The sequence below is a fragment of the Hylaeus anthracinus genome, unplaced genomic scaffold (assembly GCF_026225885.1).
Source record: "Hylaeus anthracinus isolate JK02 unplaced genomic scaffold, UHH_iyHylAnth1.0_haploid 4, whole genome shotgun sequence".
Classification (NCBI taxonomy): Eukaryota; Metazoa; Arthropoda; class Insecta; order Hymenoptera; family Colletidae; genus Hylaeus; species Hylaeus anthracinus.
Window position 1 is genome coordinate 6,753,323 of NW_026535289.1, and position 13,580 is coordinate 6,766,902.

General features: G+C 42.0%; 2 protein-coding genes across 3 annotated transcripts in view; both read left to right on the plus strand.

Moving 5' to 3' along the window:
- Positions 1–2,522: 2,522 nt before the first annotated feature.
- Positions 2,523–9,992, plus strand: LOC128894461 (zinc finger transcription factor lin-29-like). The gene is made up of 3 exons (XM_054156187.1): positions 2,523–3,175; positions 6,163–6,984; positions 7,398–9,992. Exons 1-3 carry the CDS (start codon positions 3,103–3,105, stop codon positions 8,075–8,077), a joined length of 1,575 nt encoding a protein of 524 aa, XP_054012162.1. The 5' UTR covers positions 2,523–3,102; the 3' UTR covers positions 8,078–9,992.
- Positions 9,993–11,419: 1,427 nt separating this feature from the next.
- LOC128894995 (mucin-19-like) overlaps positions 11,420–13,580 on the plus strand; it is a 5,791-nt gene continuing 3,630 nt past the window's right edge. The window contains exons 1-7 of one of the 2 annotated variants that reach the window (XM_054157159.1): positions 11,420–11,524; positions 12,062–12,163; positions 12,223–12,363; positions 12,429–12,816; positions 12,891–13,046; positions 13,142–13,297; positions 13,421–13,580. The exon at positions 13,421–13,580 is cut by the window's right edge and continues 3,630 nt beyond it. In XM_054157159.1, coding sequence (XP_054013134.1) covers positions 11,453–11,524; positions 12,062–12,163; positions 12,223–12,363; positions 12,429–12,816; positions 12,891–13,046; positions 13,142–13,297; positions 13,421–13,580 — 1,175 coding nt within the window. In that variant the 5' untranslated portion in view covers positions 11,420–11,452. The remainder of the gene's footprint in view (positions 11,525–12,061; positions 12,164–12,222; positions 12,364–12,428; positions 12,817–12,890; positions 13,047–13,141; positions 13,298–13,420) is intronic. The other variant, XM_054157160.1, reaches the window with a different exon arrangement.

A 13,580-nucleotide genomic window follows, 5' to 3' on the forward strand; every position in this document is an offset into this window, starting at 1 on the left:
GACACGTTCCATCGGGAACACGTTCGGGCACCTGTAGAATCCACGGCCCGTCAGTTATTAACGTTCGAGCCACGAGGTAAATTACATCGAATGTCTGACGACACGCAGAAACCAAAATACTGACAATCCGTCGCCGAGGAAAGGTTGGCGAGTCTCGGAATTGCGTCAGTTGAGACGCTCGACACTCGTGATTTTATTTTTAGGCCCCGACGTCGATACCGCGCCGATTGCGATAGAGGTTCCGAGACACCTGTTCTTTGAACCGCTCTCAAAACAATCAACGTCGCGGATTCCAGGATTTGTTCGCTTGAAGAAATAAGTGAACGACACTGGAAAATAATGACGAAGCTTTCAAGACTGTTCGAATTCGAATCTAAATAGTTCTATACAACACAATTCTTAGTAATTAAAAACTTGGAAGTTTGATTTAAAAAGACTTTGACTAATCTCTATTCGACGAATACAGAATTAACAGTCGTTTATCTTTCACGATTACAAGATTTGCATCTCTCTAAAGATGCTGTGAGACACGAGTCGAGGGAATATCGACATCGAACGATAGAAGGTGGCAAGCAAATACAAAATCAGTCGCTCTCGCTGTTTCATTGGTGGCTACAGGATAGAAGCAGGTTGGTGCGCTGGGTGGTTCTTCTGGAGCGACGCCAGGCGTCCGCCGAATTTAGCACCGCGACGCTGACTAACTCGCGTGGCATTCATTCAATCGCCGACCAAAAAGCCCGTTGCCTGCATAGTCTCTCTGTTTGCTCGAGCGACGTCGTTCAAGTTGCACTTGCTCAGAAAACCTCGGTTGCCATTACCTTCCCCGCTTTCTGCACTCGCCACGTGCACATTTGGCGACGATTTAAATGTATTCGCGTTGAAACCGCCAAGTATAACAGTCCGTCACGGTTGGTCGTTCGACTACACCGTAAGCTGGATAGAAGGAACACGCTGTAATTGGTCGTGTTCCGTTCGTAAAGATTGTTTTCTTAGGTATTATTAGACGGACAGGGAGAGTACACAATCGATAGAGTGTAGCTGAAATGAAACGTGTCACTTTATTTATTCATTACAGAGCCAGGCCTATCATGAAACTTTAGCTTCGGACATCCAAAGAAACGAGGCATCAATGACCTAAAATAAAGTTCAGAAAAGTTCTCAGAAATCTGTGAGTATCGCGTTCGTTTGCCAGCTAACGTCAGAGACAATAGAAACAAAGTTACTAAATAGCGTTAGGTTCGTAGTCGTTGACGTTCCAAATACGAAACTATGTTTGACGACGTTCTGCGATCAGTATACGACACTGATGACATCTCTAAAATTAATGTCGCAGGAAATACAAACAACAGATCTACGATATCTATTGCTCTTTGCGAATTCCTTCGACGAGACCGACGCATGATGGTTGGTGTAAAACCTTTTTTTTTTTTTTTTTATCTTTTAATAGATCGTCGTGAACTTAAAGAGCGCCCATGGTTACTCATCGTTTCTCTTCCCGAAACATTTGTATCCCCGGTGACCAGACTTCGAGGAAGCTTCACTCAACCCGCGAGCAAAAAGTCCGCGTGTCCTGTTGTATCGCGTCTGCCATCTTTACGCTTTTTCTACAATTTTTTTTCCACTTGGCGAGCCCTAAAGGAACCGCTAGCAGAACGACACGACTCTTTTCTCTTTCTTTTCTTCCCTTCTCGGTTCGGTGGCAGTTAATGAACATCGGACGCGTGCCGTCGGTCCTACAAAATCTGTCTACCAACGGTGGCTTCGCACGAAAATAGAACGCCCATCCTTTCGCTCGCCACTGATAAATATCGTCCCGGTAATCTGCTTTCTTTCCTATCAGTTTGTTTCGTTTCATTGACTAACCCGTCGAGCCCACGGAACCAGTCCTCGCTGACAACGATGTTAGACAAAACTTGAATTCGAATAATAGGTAACTAAGAAAAACCAGGCAAGCTCAGTTTTTCTTGAAAGTAATACTACTAACATTTTATAATTTCATCATTTCAATCGCGTCATACTGTCGTTTATATTACAGTCGAGAGAGAGAGATTGCAGAAAATAAATCTCACGTTGTGTAATTAAGTAATTAAAACCGGTTATACAGGTAAATTTAGCGATACACCGAATTGAATTAAATTAATGCTATGTACACCACAAGGGCGTACACCTGTTCAGGCACACTTTCTCAGCCCAAAGAACATTTTATTGGAGAATTATTGTCTCGTCAACGTCATACCAACCTGTTGTCAATCTCGATCTTCATTTTGTAATATTGAAAACTTTTCTGTCTAAAGCTGCTCGCGCTATCTTATCCATTAGAAACATGTCGAAATTGCTCCGGTCTATCTGAAACTGCATAGATTACATAATCTGTCGATTCATGAAGTAACTTACTATACGAACGCATATTTTCTCAAAAGTGAAATAGTAGGGCATAAAAGAAGTGGCGTATCCTCCGAGTGGATGTTCAAACGCGTAGAAAATTTTATCAGAATACGTTGATCCGTTTTTGAGTTATACTTGAACGAAGAAGAATACTAATAGAAAAAGTTGTAATTTGATTTATGTATGTTCAATCTGAATAAGAATTTGTGACGTGGACACGGTGGTCGCACACTTCGCCACCACGCGAACAGAAGCAGCCGACGACGCGACACACGAGCCAATCGGGCACCCTTCTGAGCGCGTGCAACGCGGCGCGCAGCAGCTGAAGAAGAAGAAGAAGAAGAAGAAGAAGAAGAAGAAGAAGAAGAAGACGAAGACGATGACGAAGTGGCGGTGGAGGGCGAGGGAGGCTGCGCTCCTATATGTAGCCCCGAATCTTAGCCGGAGCAACTATTACGCCCGAGAACCTCGAGGCGTATGCACCCCTGTGTTCTGCAACAGGTACAGGGCACGGTCGCTTTCAGAGAGCCTTTCCATTTTTATGTTTTCTTTTTTTTATTTTTTCGAAAACCGCGCCGCGTCGAGTTCGGTAACGTTTTCCTGTCTGCCCTATCAGTGACCGCGTGTGATAGTGGACGTAGAACCGAAAGATTCGAGGTATGATTTGTGTGATTCGTGGAAGGGGTTAAAGAGAAAAGGAATACGAAACGGGGGAAAATGCCGAGAGCTTTCCTGATCACCCATCGTCGATACAACGGTGTCGAGGAGGAGTTCGACGGGTCCGGAAGAGGTACGTTGGCTTTCGTAATTGTCTTCTATAACCGTTCCTCGAGTATCTTCTGTGCCAGAGGCTTCTTCGATGTTTCCTGTTCTCGCAACATTTAAAACAAAAAAATAGATAGTTTGTAGACCGAATGTTTTCTCGTCTATGAAATTTATTTTGATTTTCTCTCTCAAGCTGACATTGAGTCATAGAACTGTGCCACGGCAAACTTCTACGGAGAATATACATATATAGTTTCATACGTATGGGAAGAGGGTGCAACTTTCAAGACCTTTCGAGTGGTACCTAACAACTCGCGGTACCTTAGGGCACGTGCTCGAGGCTATACAGCTGTCACATTTACTTCGTGCTTCTAAATGTATACATAAGTTTGCCAGTTTGTTGTGTGCCTTTCGTCGAAGAAGGCATTACGTGAGCGATAGACCTTGCTTGATAAATCTTGCTCTCTTTTCCTCGAGTCTTCTTAGATTCTACTTATTTTTGTGCAAGCTTCCACTGGCAAAAATACTTGACCAATTTCGAAAATCAACGCGAAAGTTCCATTAAGGGTAATGCTAGCGCCACCGAAGCACAAAGGCGATCGTTCAGGTCTATTAGACGACGTTTCCGCGCCGTTTGCGTCGATCTCGTCAATCAAAGCTTCGGTGGCGAGTGAGCCAAGAGAATTTGCTGGTCGTTGCTTCGTGATTAAGCTGGTACATCGTCGCAGATTTAAGAATAGGAGACGCTAGATGCGTCACGAAGCTCACGAGGCGCATACCGTCGCGATTCCGTCAACCCCTCCAAAGCTTTCGTGCAAAAACGATACGTACATACACGCGTACATACACGCGCATACATACGTGCGCATGCACAGAAATACGCAGAAAATACGCGTGCCCGACGGAGAAAGAACGATAAGAAGAAGGGAGAGGTAGAGATAGCTACTCTATTTCCGTTCTCCCCAAAAACAGAGCAGCCGATTTACTCGCGAAGGTGCTTTGAGCTTCGCGAAGCGCCTCGATACACGCCTCGAACCCGTAAATATGAATTCTTCCTTAGGTGCCTTCGATGGTCCAGAAGTTGAATCTCAACATAGTCTCTGGTAGGCGTCTGTTTGTTTGGGCTAATCTCCAGAACCACTTGCCGGATTTTCATGCGGTTTTCAATCTTTTATAAAGCATTTCTCAAGGAAGGTGCACGAAACATTAATCTACGATAAAAGAGGGCTTGTTTAAATCGTTAAAGATATCTCGAAACAACGTACGAAATCCGTATCAAAATTAATTGTTTATTCAGTTGAAGTACCTAATACGGACGAAGCATGTTCTTTACAGTATTCAATTTGCATTTATAGTTTAGGAGATATTGTCGTTTTATCGAAAGCGCATTCATTACGCCAGCCTTGGCCAACTAGCCGTTTTTCACAGATTTTCAGACAGAAAACCTTTTGGATTGTATTCTCAACAGATGAATTAAGGTGGTTGAAGTAGACTTAATCGGAGAATGTCCTTCTCATGGATAAATTAACGTGACCCTTTCGTGTTCTACGTCAAATTAAATTTGTTTGTGTTGACATCGAAAGAAAAAACAACTAATGTCGTTTGTAAAGAGTCTTTATAAGAACTAAGTTAAAAAAAATATTAAACAGAAAATCTAAAATTGCTCCCAGGCGAAGCCGAGACAGTTAGTTAGTGGAAAATAAGTTCCTTAACGTATTGATTGACACGAAAAGACTCTTACATTGCTGAATAGTATCTACAAATGCTTCTGATGAATTTTAATTTAATTAAATAAAAGGAAATTCAAATTTCCCGCGGGAATTTGTGTCGCCATCCAGCGGTGAACACGCCAAACTATTTTCGGAGTATGGTCAGCGCCTCTCTCGGGAAAACGCTCAAGTTTGTCCTCGAATAGTTTCTTTTTTTACTGCTAGATGGCGCCATTTACATACCATTTACCGACGGCTGTTGGTATATTACCATCATGTCGGTAAATACCTTGGAAATTACGCCATCTAGCGGTGAACATGCCAAACTATTTTCGGAGTATGTTCAGCGCCTCTCTCGGGAAAACGCTCAAGTTTGTCCTCGAATAGTTTCTTTTTTTACTGCTAGATGGCGCCATTTCCAAGGTATTTACTGACATGATGGTAATTTACCAACAGCCGTCGGTAAATACTATGTAAATGGCGCCATCTAGCAGTAAAAAAAGAAAGTATCGAGGACAAACTTGAGCGTTTTCCCGAGAGAGGCGCTGACCAAACTCAAAAAAATAGTTCGGCATGTTCGCCGTTAGATGGCTATTCGTTTGAAGAAAAAATAGCGGGAACCTGTGATAGTTTAAAAGTTTAAAAAAGAAGGCTAGTTTGTCATAAATGAAAATTAGAATACTTCGAATTCAATCCCTGTGTAATTTTACAACCGGCTCGATTACCATAGAGGAGACATTTCTTTAAGCTTTACAGAGGAACATTAAAACTACAATCAACAAGTAATCATTTTATTTCATTTTATCATTTTTGGTACATAGATGCATCGGTGACTGTCACACCGATAACGCGGCACCGTCTTTATTTAATGCAAGACATTAACAAAACTTCGCTTGACTGTTATTTAATGAAATATGAATCATATGAGCCCATCACAATTTAAATATATGTGCAGATATATTAGGTTGTCCCGAAAGTTTCTTTCGCGAGTTGCACTCAATTATTTGATGTGGTCGTGTTTATATAAATAGACAATCTAATTTCATAGATATTCATGTTGTAACAATAATGGAGCAAAATGAATCGTGCAGAATTCAGTAATGCAACATAAAACATAAACTATTGTGCACGTATTACTTCTTAATAAAGCGAAAGAAACTTTTCGGACAACCTAATACGTATCGACTTATTATGAGCGTGTATGAGAGCAGTTAGACTGCACTTTTTACGAAAGCTTTCAATTATTCTTTTGATCGTGACATTCTCGATACAACTACTTTCAATTTTTTGATCTTCCACACAGATTTCAGTCCCGAACGAGGGGTGAGACTGGCCGATTACAGCGGGAACCACCCAACATCCGACGGGGCGAGCGAATGCGGTAGCGAGACATCGTCCGAGTGTCCAGAGGAATTGTACAATCTCACGAAACTGGCGGAGGTGAGCCTGGCCGCAGCTGCTGGCACGCTGATCCATCCCAGCAACGTGATTTACCAGCAACCAGTATCGCCCAGGTGCGCTCAATTTTCGGAAAAGTGCAGCAGGATCGTATCGCCGCGATCAAAGAGGCAGGAACAGTTCCAAGATCACCAGAGGACCCTGGAGGACGAAACGCTCGGGGAGAGGACGAGGCTATTCTTCGAGAGGATTGAAAGCGAACGAGAGATTCTACAGAGTCACACGGAGAGGAACACCGTTCTAGGCATCCACGTGTCCTCCTCACCGCGTTCTCATCGCTTACAGGAGGAACGGAGCCTAGATGTATCCGACAACTCGTTGGACAAAACCGAGTTGGAGCCGGCACCGTCGATACCCTCGACGATACCCCGAAGAACGACCTCGACCTCGACGGAAACGTCGAAATCCGAGGACAACGAGGACCACGAATGTCCCGATTGCGGGAAAAAGTACTCGACCTCGTCGAACTTGGCTAGACACAGGCAAACCCACCGATCCCTGGGGGACAAGAAGGCCAGAAGGTGCCCACATTGCGACAAAGTCTATGTCAGCATGCCAGCGTTCAGCATGCACGTCAGGACGCATAATCAAGGGTGTAAATGCCATTACTGCGGCAAGTGCTTCTCGAGGCCGTGGCTGCTGCAAGGTCACATACGCACTCATACAGGTGAGGATTCGTGTACAAAGTATATCGTACCGTGGTTGAGAAAATTTCATTATAAAACTCAAAATAGAGGATAGTGTAGGGTAGAGCTGTCGGAAAGACCGAATATTCAAGCGGCTTTCAAGTTTGAATATTCGAGTTGCCCGGTTCTTTCGGACCGCTTGGTTTTTTCGGACCGCTCGATTCTATTCGGGTAGCTTGAAAAATTCAAGTTACTTGGTTTCTTTCGGGTAGCTTGAATCTTTCAAGCTACTCGGTTTTTTCAAGTACTCGACTTGGCTCGTGACTTCGAGCCGAGTCCAACTCGGCTTGATTTTTTCGGATACCTGAACAGCCCTAGTGTAGGGTACCTACAATGTTCTAACGCTTGTCATTTTTGATCGACTAATAGTTCCTTTTTTCTTCCTTTATATCAGGGGAAAAACCGTTCAAGTGCACAATCTGCAACAAAGCGTTCGCCGACAAGTCCAACTTGCGCGCTCACATACAAACGCACTCAAACACCAAGCCGCACGTGTGCGGTCGTTGCGGTAAAGCTTTCGCCCTGAAGTCTTATCTTTACAAACACGAAGAGTCGTCCTGCATGCGAGCCCACCATCGATCGTCCACGGAGAAAACGGACGGAAACGATCAAAAAACGACGTCGTCGTCGTCGACGAAATTCAGCGCGCCGATCTCGTCGTCCTTCAACCGACTCCAAACGACGCCATGCATCACGGCGTCTCCTACTAGCGTCATAGTTCCTCGACTAGGTCTGAATCGCGACCAAAGAAACTCGTCTTCGGCGTTCTCCGCGATCATCAGGCACACCAGAGTACCGGATGCGTCGCCAGTATCTCCGCTATCGAAACGTTCCTGCAGAGATAAGAACCCAGTCGAGGAACTCGAGAGGAAATCACACGACAATATAACGAAGGACCCAGAGTGCGTGTCCAGGATGGTCATCAGGACATCCGTTATATCCCCGAATCCAGAACATCTTAGTCGTTTCAACAACGACAATCAAAACTCGAACGGTTTCGATTTTTCCGATCCGACGAGGTCCTCCGCGTTTTCGAGGCCGACTACGATGACCCTGAATTTGGCGATTGCATAGAATTCGAATCTTACTTTGGATTTCAAATGATGCATGTTAAACTCGTTTTTCGTCGAGGACCAACTTGCGCGTATAGACGAAAAAGGGTATCCGTTTAAATTGATAATGTCGTGCCAAATACCTCCGTCGAGTAACGGCAACATTATTATCGAATGTAGAAAAAACATAGTCACTTCCGTAGCACACCAAAGACTACCTTATTCCTACGGATTTTTTAAAAGCTCAGAGGAATTTATTATCCATACCCGAAGGCGTGAAGCTAAATCATCGTTTCGTAGAGGTACCGAGACGTTATTATTTGCTACCAACTAGTGTCATTCCTATCGATATCGAGATAAGTCCGTTAAGTTTTAAAGGAAAACGTTTGAAATTGTAATGGCGCCTTTACAGCGATCAGCACCCACTTTTATAGACGAACGTAGAGTCGATTTTGACGACGAGTTCGATAACACGACAAACAAACACGATCGATAGAGATCACGGGACAAATATTATTCCATACACCTTCCTAATTAGGGACCATATAGCACATAGTCATTAGTAATGGTAAAATCGTGGATCATCAATTCCTAGTATCGTGCCTTAAACATTGTTCGTATGTAGCTACGTTTCATTTATTTTTAAAGACACATCGCCGTCGTATTAAGGAACGAAAGTAATTTATTAATTTGGAGTGAAATGCAGTGCCTATATATGCGTACTTAGTATTAATCGCGTTGATCGAAATCAATGTCCTCCAAGCTCTTCCAGGCAGCTATAAATTCCTTGACGCTTCAAACTAACGTACACCTAATCGTACATTGTCGACGAATATCGATCGGATCATAGATTAGAATGAAAACTATTTTTACTCGTTTTTCTTTTTTTTTTTTTTTTTTACACAAGAAGTCACGCCTTTAGAAACTTACATTAGGATACGACAGTTTAAACTAAAGTAACACATTTCCGCGGTTAGATTAAGTATGGCAGTTAGATTCACGTTTGAAGGAAGTTGGTGTATTTTAACCGCGTCTTTTTAAGATTCGAATAAGAGTACTGAATAGCTGACTAAGATTTCCGTGAAACCGGTAGATAGGGATAAATTTCGGGTGCCGTCATATTTGCTGCAAACGTATGTCTAAGAAAGTAGTTTTACTCTGTAATGCATTAAACGCGTTTTTAAATGCGAAAACGCGTATCGTCTGTGATTCGAAATTGCGTAAACAGAATTCGGCTGCCGTACGCAGTTTCGTAGCCCCTCTGTTGAGCGGCATCGTAGAATATTTAAGAATTTCTTCTTTTCGATCCGCTACCAGCCGTTGGTAACGATCAGAGTGTAAACTAGTCCAATCCGTTTTGCTATTCCAAGCGCAACTTATCGAATATTTCTCAAAAATGTGCATACCAAACTCCTTTGCGTTATACTTTCCATTAATCAATTTCCCAATTTTCTTTTTTCTATTCGAGATTGTTACACATGAGCTTTTAAAACGATACGGTTGCGCAGAAATTCGAATAGCGGCGGTTATAATAAAGATTTCACCGTAGATTATGAATTTTGTTCACAGTAAAATCGTACATTAGAGAATTGTGTTTGCATTAACCTGGAGCAAGAGCGTGCGCAAGAACGCGTGTCCTAGTCACCGATCTACCGCGAAGATCGAGCATAGGAAGCATAGATCGAGTTGTAATATTACGTTGTATAGCCGTGTGAGTCACAGATTGTAAATAGCATTCCCTACATTATATATTAGTATTTAGAGTGACTCGCAACGTTAGCCCTTTTCATTAGCGCAGTTTAATGTATCGTTGTTTTACGTATGTAACGTGCCATTTGTACACCCGAGTGCCTAAGCAAACATTTTACCAATTTTTCTACGAATTGTAAAAGTCTTGTCTATTACAACGAGAAAATATATACATATCGCTACATAAACATTTATGTCTACAGGAAGAAATTTCCCATTCTTGATCCAAATGAAATAAATACCCCCTTCAGCCCCACTCGATGATCACTTCAGCAAGAATAGAAAAGGGAGGTCCTCGAAGCTTCGTCTGTAATATTGTAAATAAAATAAGACTCGATAGGCATCTTTATGTAAACTGTAGGTGGATACGTCCTCTGGTTGACAAAGTACACGGTATATGTTATGTTATCATTGCTTACATCGACGCAAGGATAGTGTAACCAGTTTCATGGATCTGTACATCTTACGCCAATGACACACGAAAAACGCAGAATCCGAAATTTATAAATTAGAAAGAAATGCAAGTCGACGGCGTCAGATATAATTCCACATTCGTAGTAAAAAGTTTGTGTCTAAAATGTCTTATAACAGAAACTATTGCGACGATACTCGCCAATCTTGGCGCCATATAATGCGATCAGGGAGTTACGATTGCGACATACGAATTTACATAAAAGACATCGTTCAAATTCACTTTGCTTTTACACATCGATCTCATTCCAGAACCGATGAACCATACGATAGTTAATAGCGCCTCGAAGCGAAACAAACAACGACTTGCTGTATTCACCAAATGGATTGGAATTCATAATTAGGGCAACGAAGGGGAAAGCATCTATCTTAGTCATTCGATGATGGTCACATAAGCCAACTTTAGGCGATATCGTTCACGATTAGAAAGATATTTGCGTCTGGTAGAGTAAACTGCGAAATGGTATAGAAACCTGATTACTCTTATCCGGAATCATTTCGCTTAAATACGAATGTGTCGCGATCGAAATTCAATAGACCCTGCTCCGAACGATTAAAGGATTCGCTGGTGCGAATGCGATGCAAATATAAATACCAAGGATGAAGGAAATAAGGTAAAAAGCGATAAGGTAAACATTCATGTATGCCCTTCGTGAAGTAAATCTTGCAAAGTATTTCTTTGGTATTTCATACTTTCGTAACATATTAATATCTCAGAAGAATGATTTATTTTCGTTTACCTTATCATTATTAACTGTTATCGACTTATATCAATAGTTTATCAAGTTTTACTCCACCACGAGCCTAAATGCAGCCGCTCGAAAAGCTGAATTTCGTAAACGCGCATAGTCGCGTTCCACTCGGGTAATGGGATCCGGACATCGCGAGACGACACAAGATAACGTAACATTTACAACAGTGCAGACGCACTTACATCACGATTTACATACCCGCGCTTCTTAGAATTTCTCCCTATCAAACCGTTCCCCCCTTCTACGTTTTAATCCAAATCCTCGTGCTTCTTGATCTCTTCGCAAGATCGAGCACAAGTAAGCCGAAGAAGAGGAAGAAGAAAAGGAAAGAGGTGTTTGGTGGGAGACGACGATTCAACCTACCAGGTTTATCGTCGAATGAACGTTAACCAGTCGCAGAGAAGATCTCGAACTAGACTCGAGCCATGCGGCTGATCGGGCTGATCCTTGTCATCTTGATCCTCTCCTCGGGGACGGTGCACTCGAAGACTTACTATGTAAGTTGCGATCGATTTCTTCTCCTTACAATTTTATTTCACGATTTCCTGCGGAATACCTTCTAAAATATATATTAAAAGAGGGCTCTATAGTTTCAGTTTGTTTAAAAATTTTTAATGGAACACTTCTTGCTCCATCCTACTTTTATATTTAGTTCTACTTTAGCGGTAATTAAAAATTTCATTAATAGCGGTTCTAACTCGTACACATATAAACAGCTCGATTCATAGATTCGAATGAAATATTTAGTGACAGTGACTGGAGCTTGGGAGAAAGATTTGAAGATCAAAGTTCGTGTGATAAGTCGATAGGAAATGTCTCGGCCCATTCCCAATTCATCTGTTACGCGCCTTTTCTTTGTTTTGTCTTTTTTAAACGGAATATTATCAACCGCCTTATTTTCATTCGATACAAATTCTACGACGCTTAAATATTTGACAATACACAATATTTCCATAGATCTGATAAACTATGATGTTATATTTCGTTTGAATAGTTTATTGATTTATTTTTCAATCTGGATCATTTATCTGCAGGAGAAGAGACGCTTTGATCGCTCCATTCACGATGATTCCGGAACACTTATCGCAAATAGTCATTTACCAAACAAACAGTGGACATTCATCGACGATGAAACGGTAACAGATACTTTTCTTTTCGATGCGAAAGGTATTTATCAATTTACATTTTTCTGCAGTATTTTAAAGCGTACAAGGATAAGGAAGTCAACGACTGTTATTTGGAGAAACTTGAAGACATAGAGGAGTTTCCAGAAAATAGATTGCAACAACGAAAAAGAGTACTCTATGCATCAACTGAAGCTTTAACGAAATTAGAGGTGAAGCAATATTATATAAAACAAAAGCAATGTTATCTCTATAAGACAAATGTTTTTTTCTACAGGCTTGGAGAATAGCTGGAGGCAGAATAGTTGATTTTTGTCGGGGACGGCAAATTATTTTAGTACAAAGTACCATGCCAATACTTGTACAAACGGTAGATCCTTTTTCCAATGTGATTCCCCTAGATGAAAATGATATCGTAGCTAGAAGAGTAGCTGACGTAGTTTTAACACCCTTGATTAGTCGAGCCAAAAGACAAATCGTGCTTGAAGAACGTGAAAAGCTTAACGAGAATTTCAGACAAACTCGTACACGACGGCAAACACAGCCACCTCGAGGAAGATTCCGAGGACAGACGCAATCCCAATATTTGAACATCGGTACCAACGATCAGACCGAAGGCAAAGCTGAAGCTGAGGCTACTCAACAATCTTCTCGCGCAGTTGTCAGTGAGTATTTCAACAGTTTCCTTATTATCACATTTGATTTACACGTGAAACAAACAATTTAAACCTATCGTTAGGTGGAAGTCGTGGTATGGGTCAAGCCCAAAGTATGTCGTCAAGTGGTACTGGATGCGAAGATTGTCCTAAGTACCTTAGCGAAAGTCCAGATAGATATGTACAACATCCAGGCGCTGGTTCTGGTACTATATCAGGGACAGGTGAAATTCGTCCAGGTAGCATAATATCAAGATAGGTAGAATGCCACAAGGCAGAATTATTTCACTAAACATCGAACAATGCGGTCTAACATATCTCGATACTATTTCAGGAACTGGAGGAGCTTATCCTAACATTTTTCCTACGATAGATCAAACAGGGGGTAGAATAGTTCACCCTGGCACAATCATTCCTGGCAGAACATACACGAATGGCCAATCATCAGGAGAAACGGTGTATCCAGGAACCATTCCACCAGGTAGTACAGGTGTGTTACAAGGTAGTGTAACGATAAATAAAGATATGACTTATCCATACGTTTTTATTTCGGGTACTACTATGACCAGAGGTGGTGTAGTTTACCCTGTTAGTGTATCTGGTACTCCAACAGGCGGAATAGTTTATCCTGGACGAGCACCAGGCACTTCAACTATAGGAGGTAATCGAGTACATCCTGGTCAAGTACCAAGCACATTAACAACAGGAGGTGGTGCAGTTTATCCCGGTAGTGTGCCTGGTACTACAACTACTGGAGCTGGTACAGTTTATCC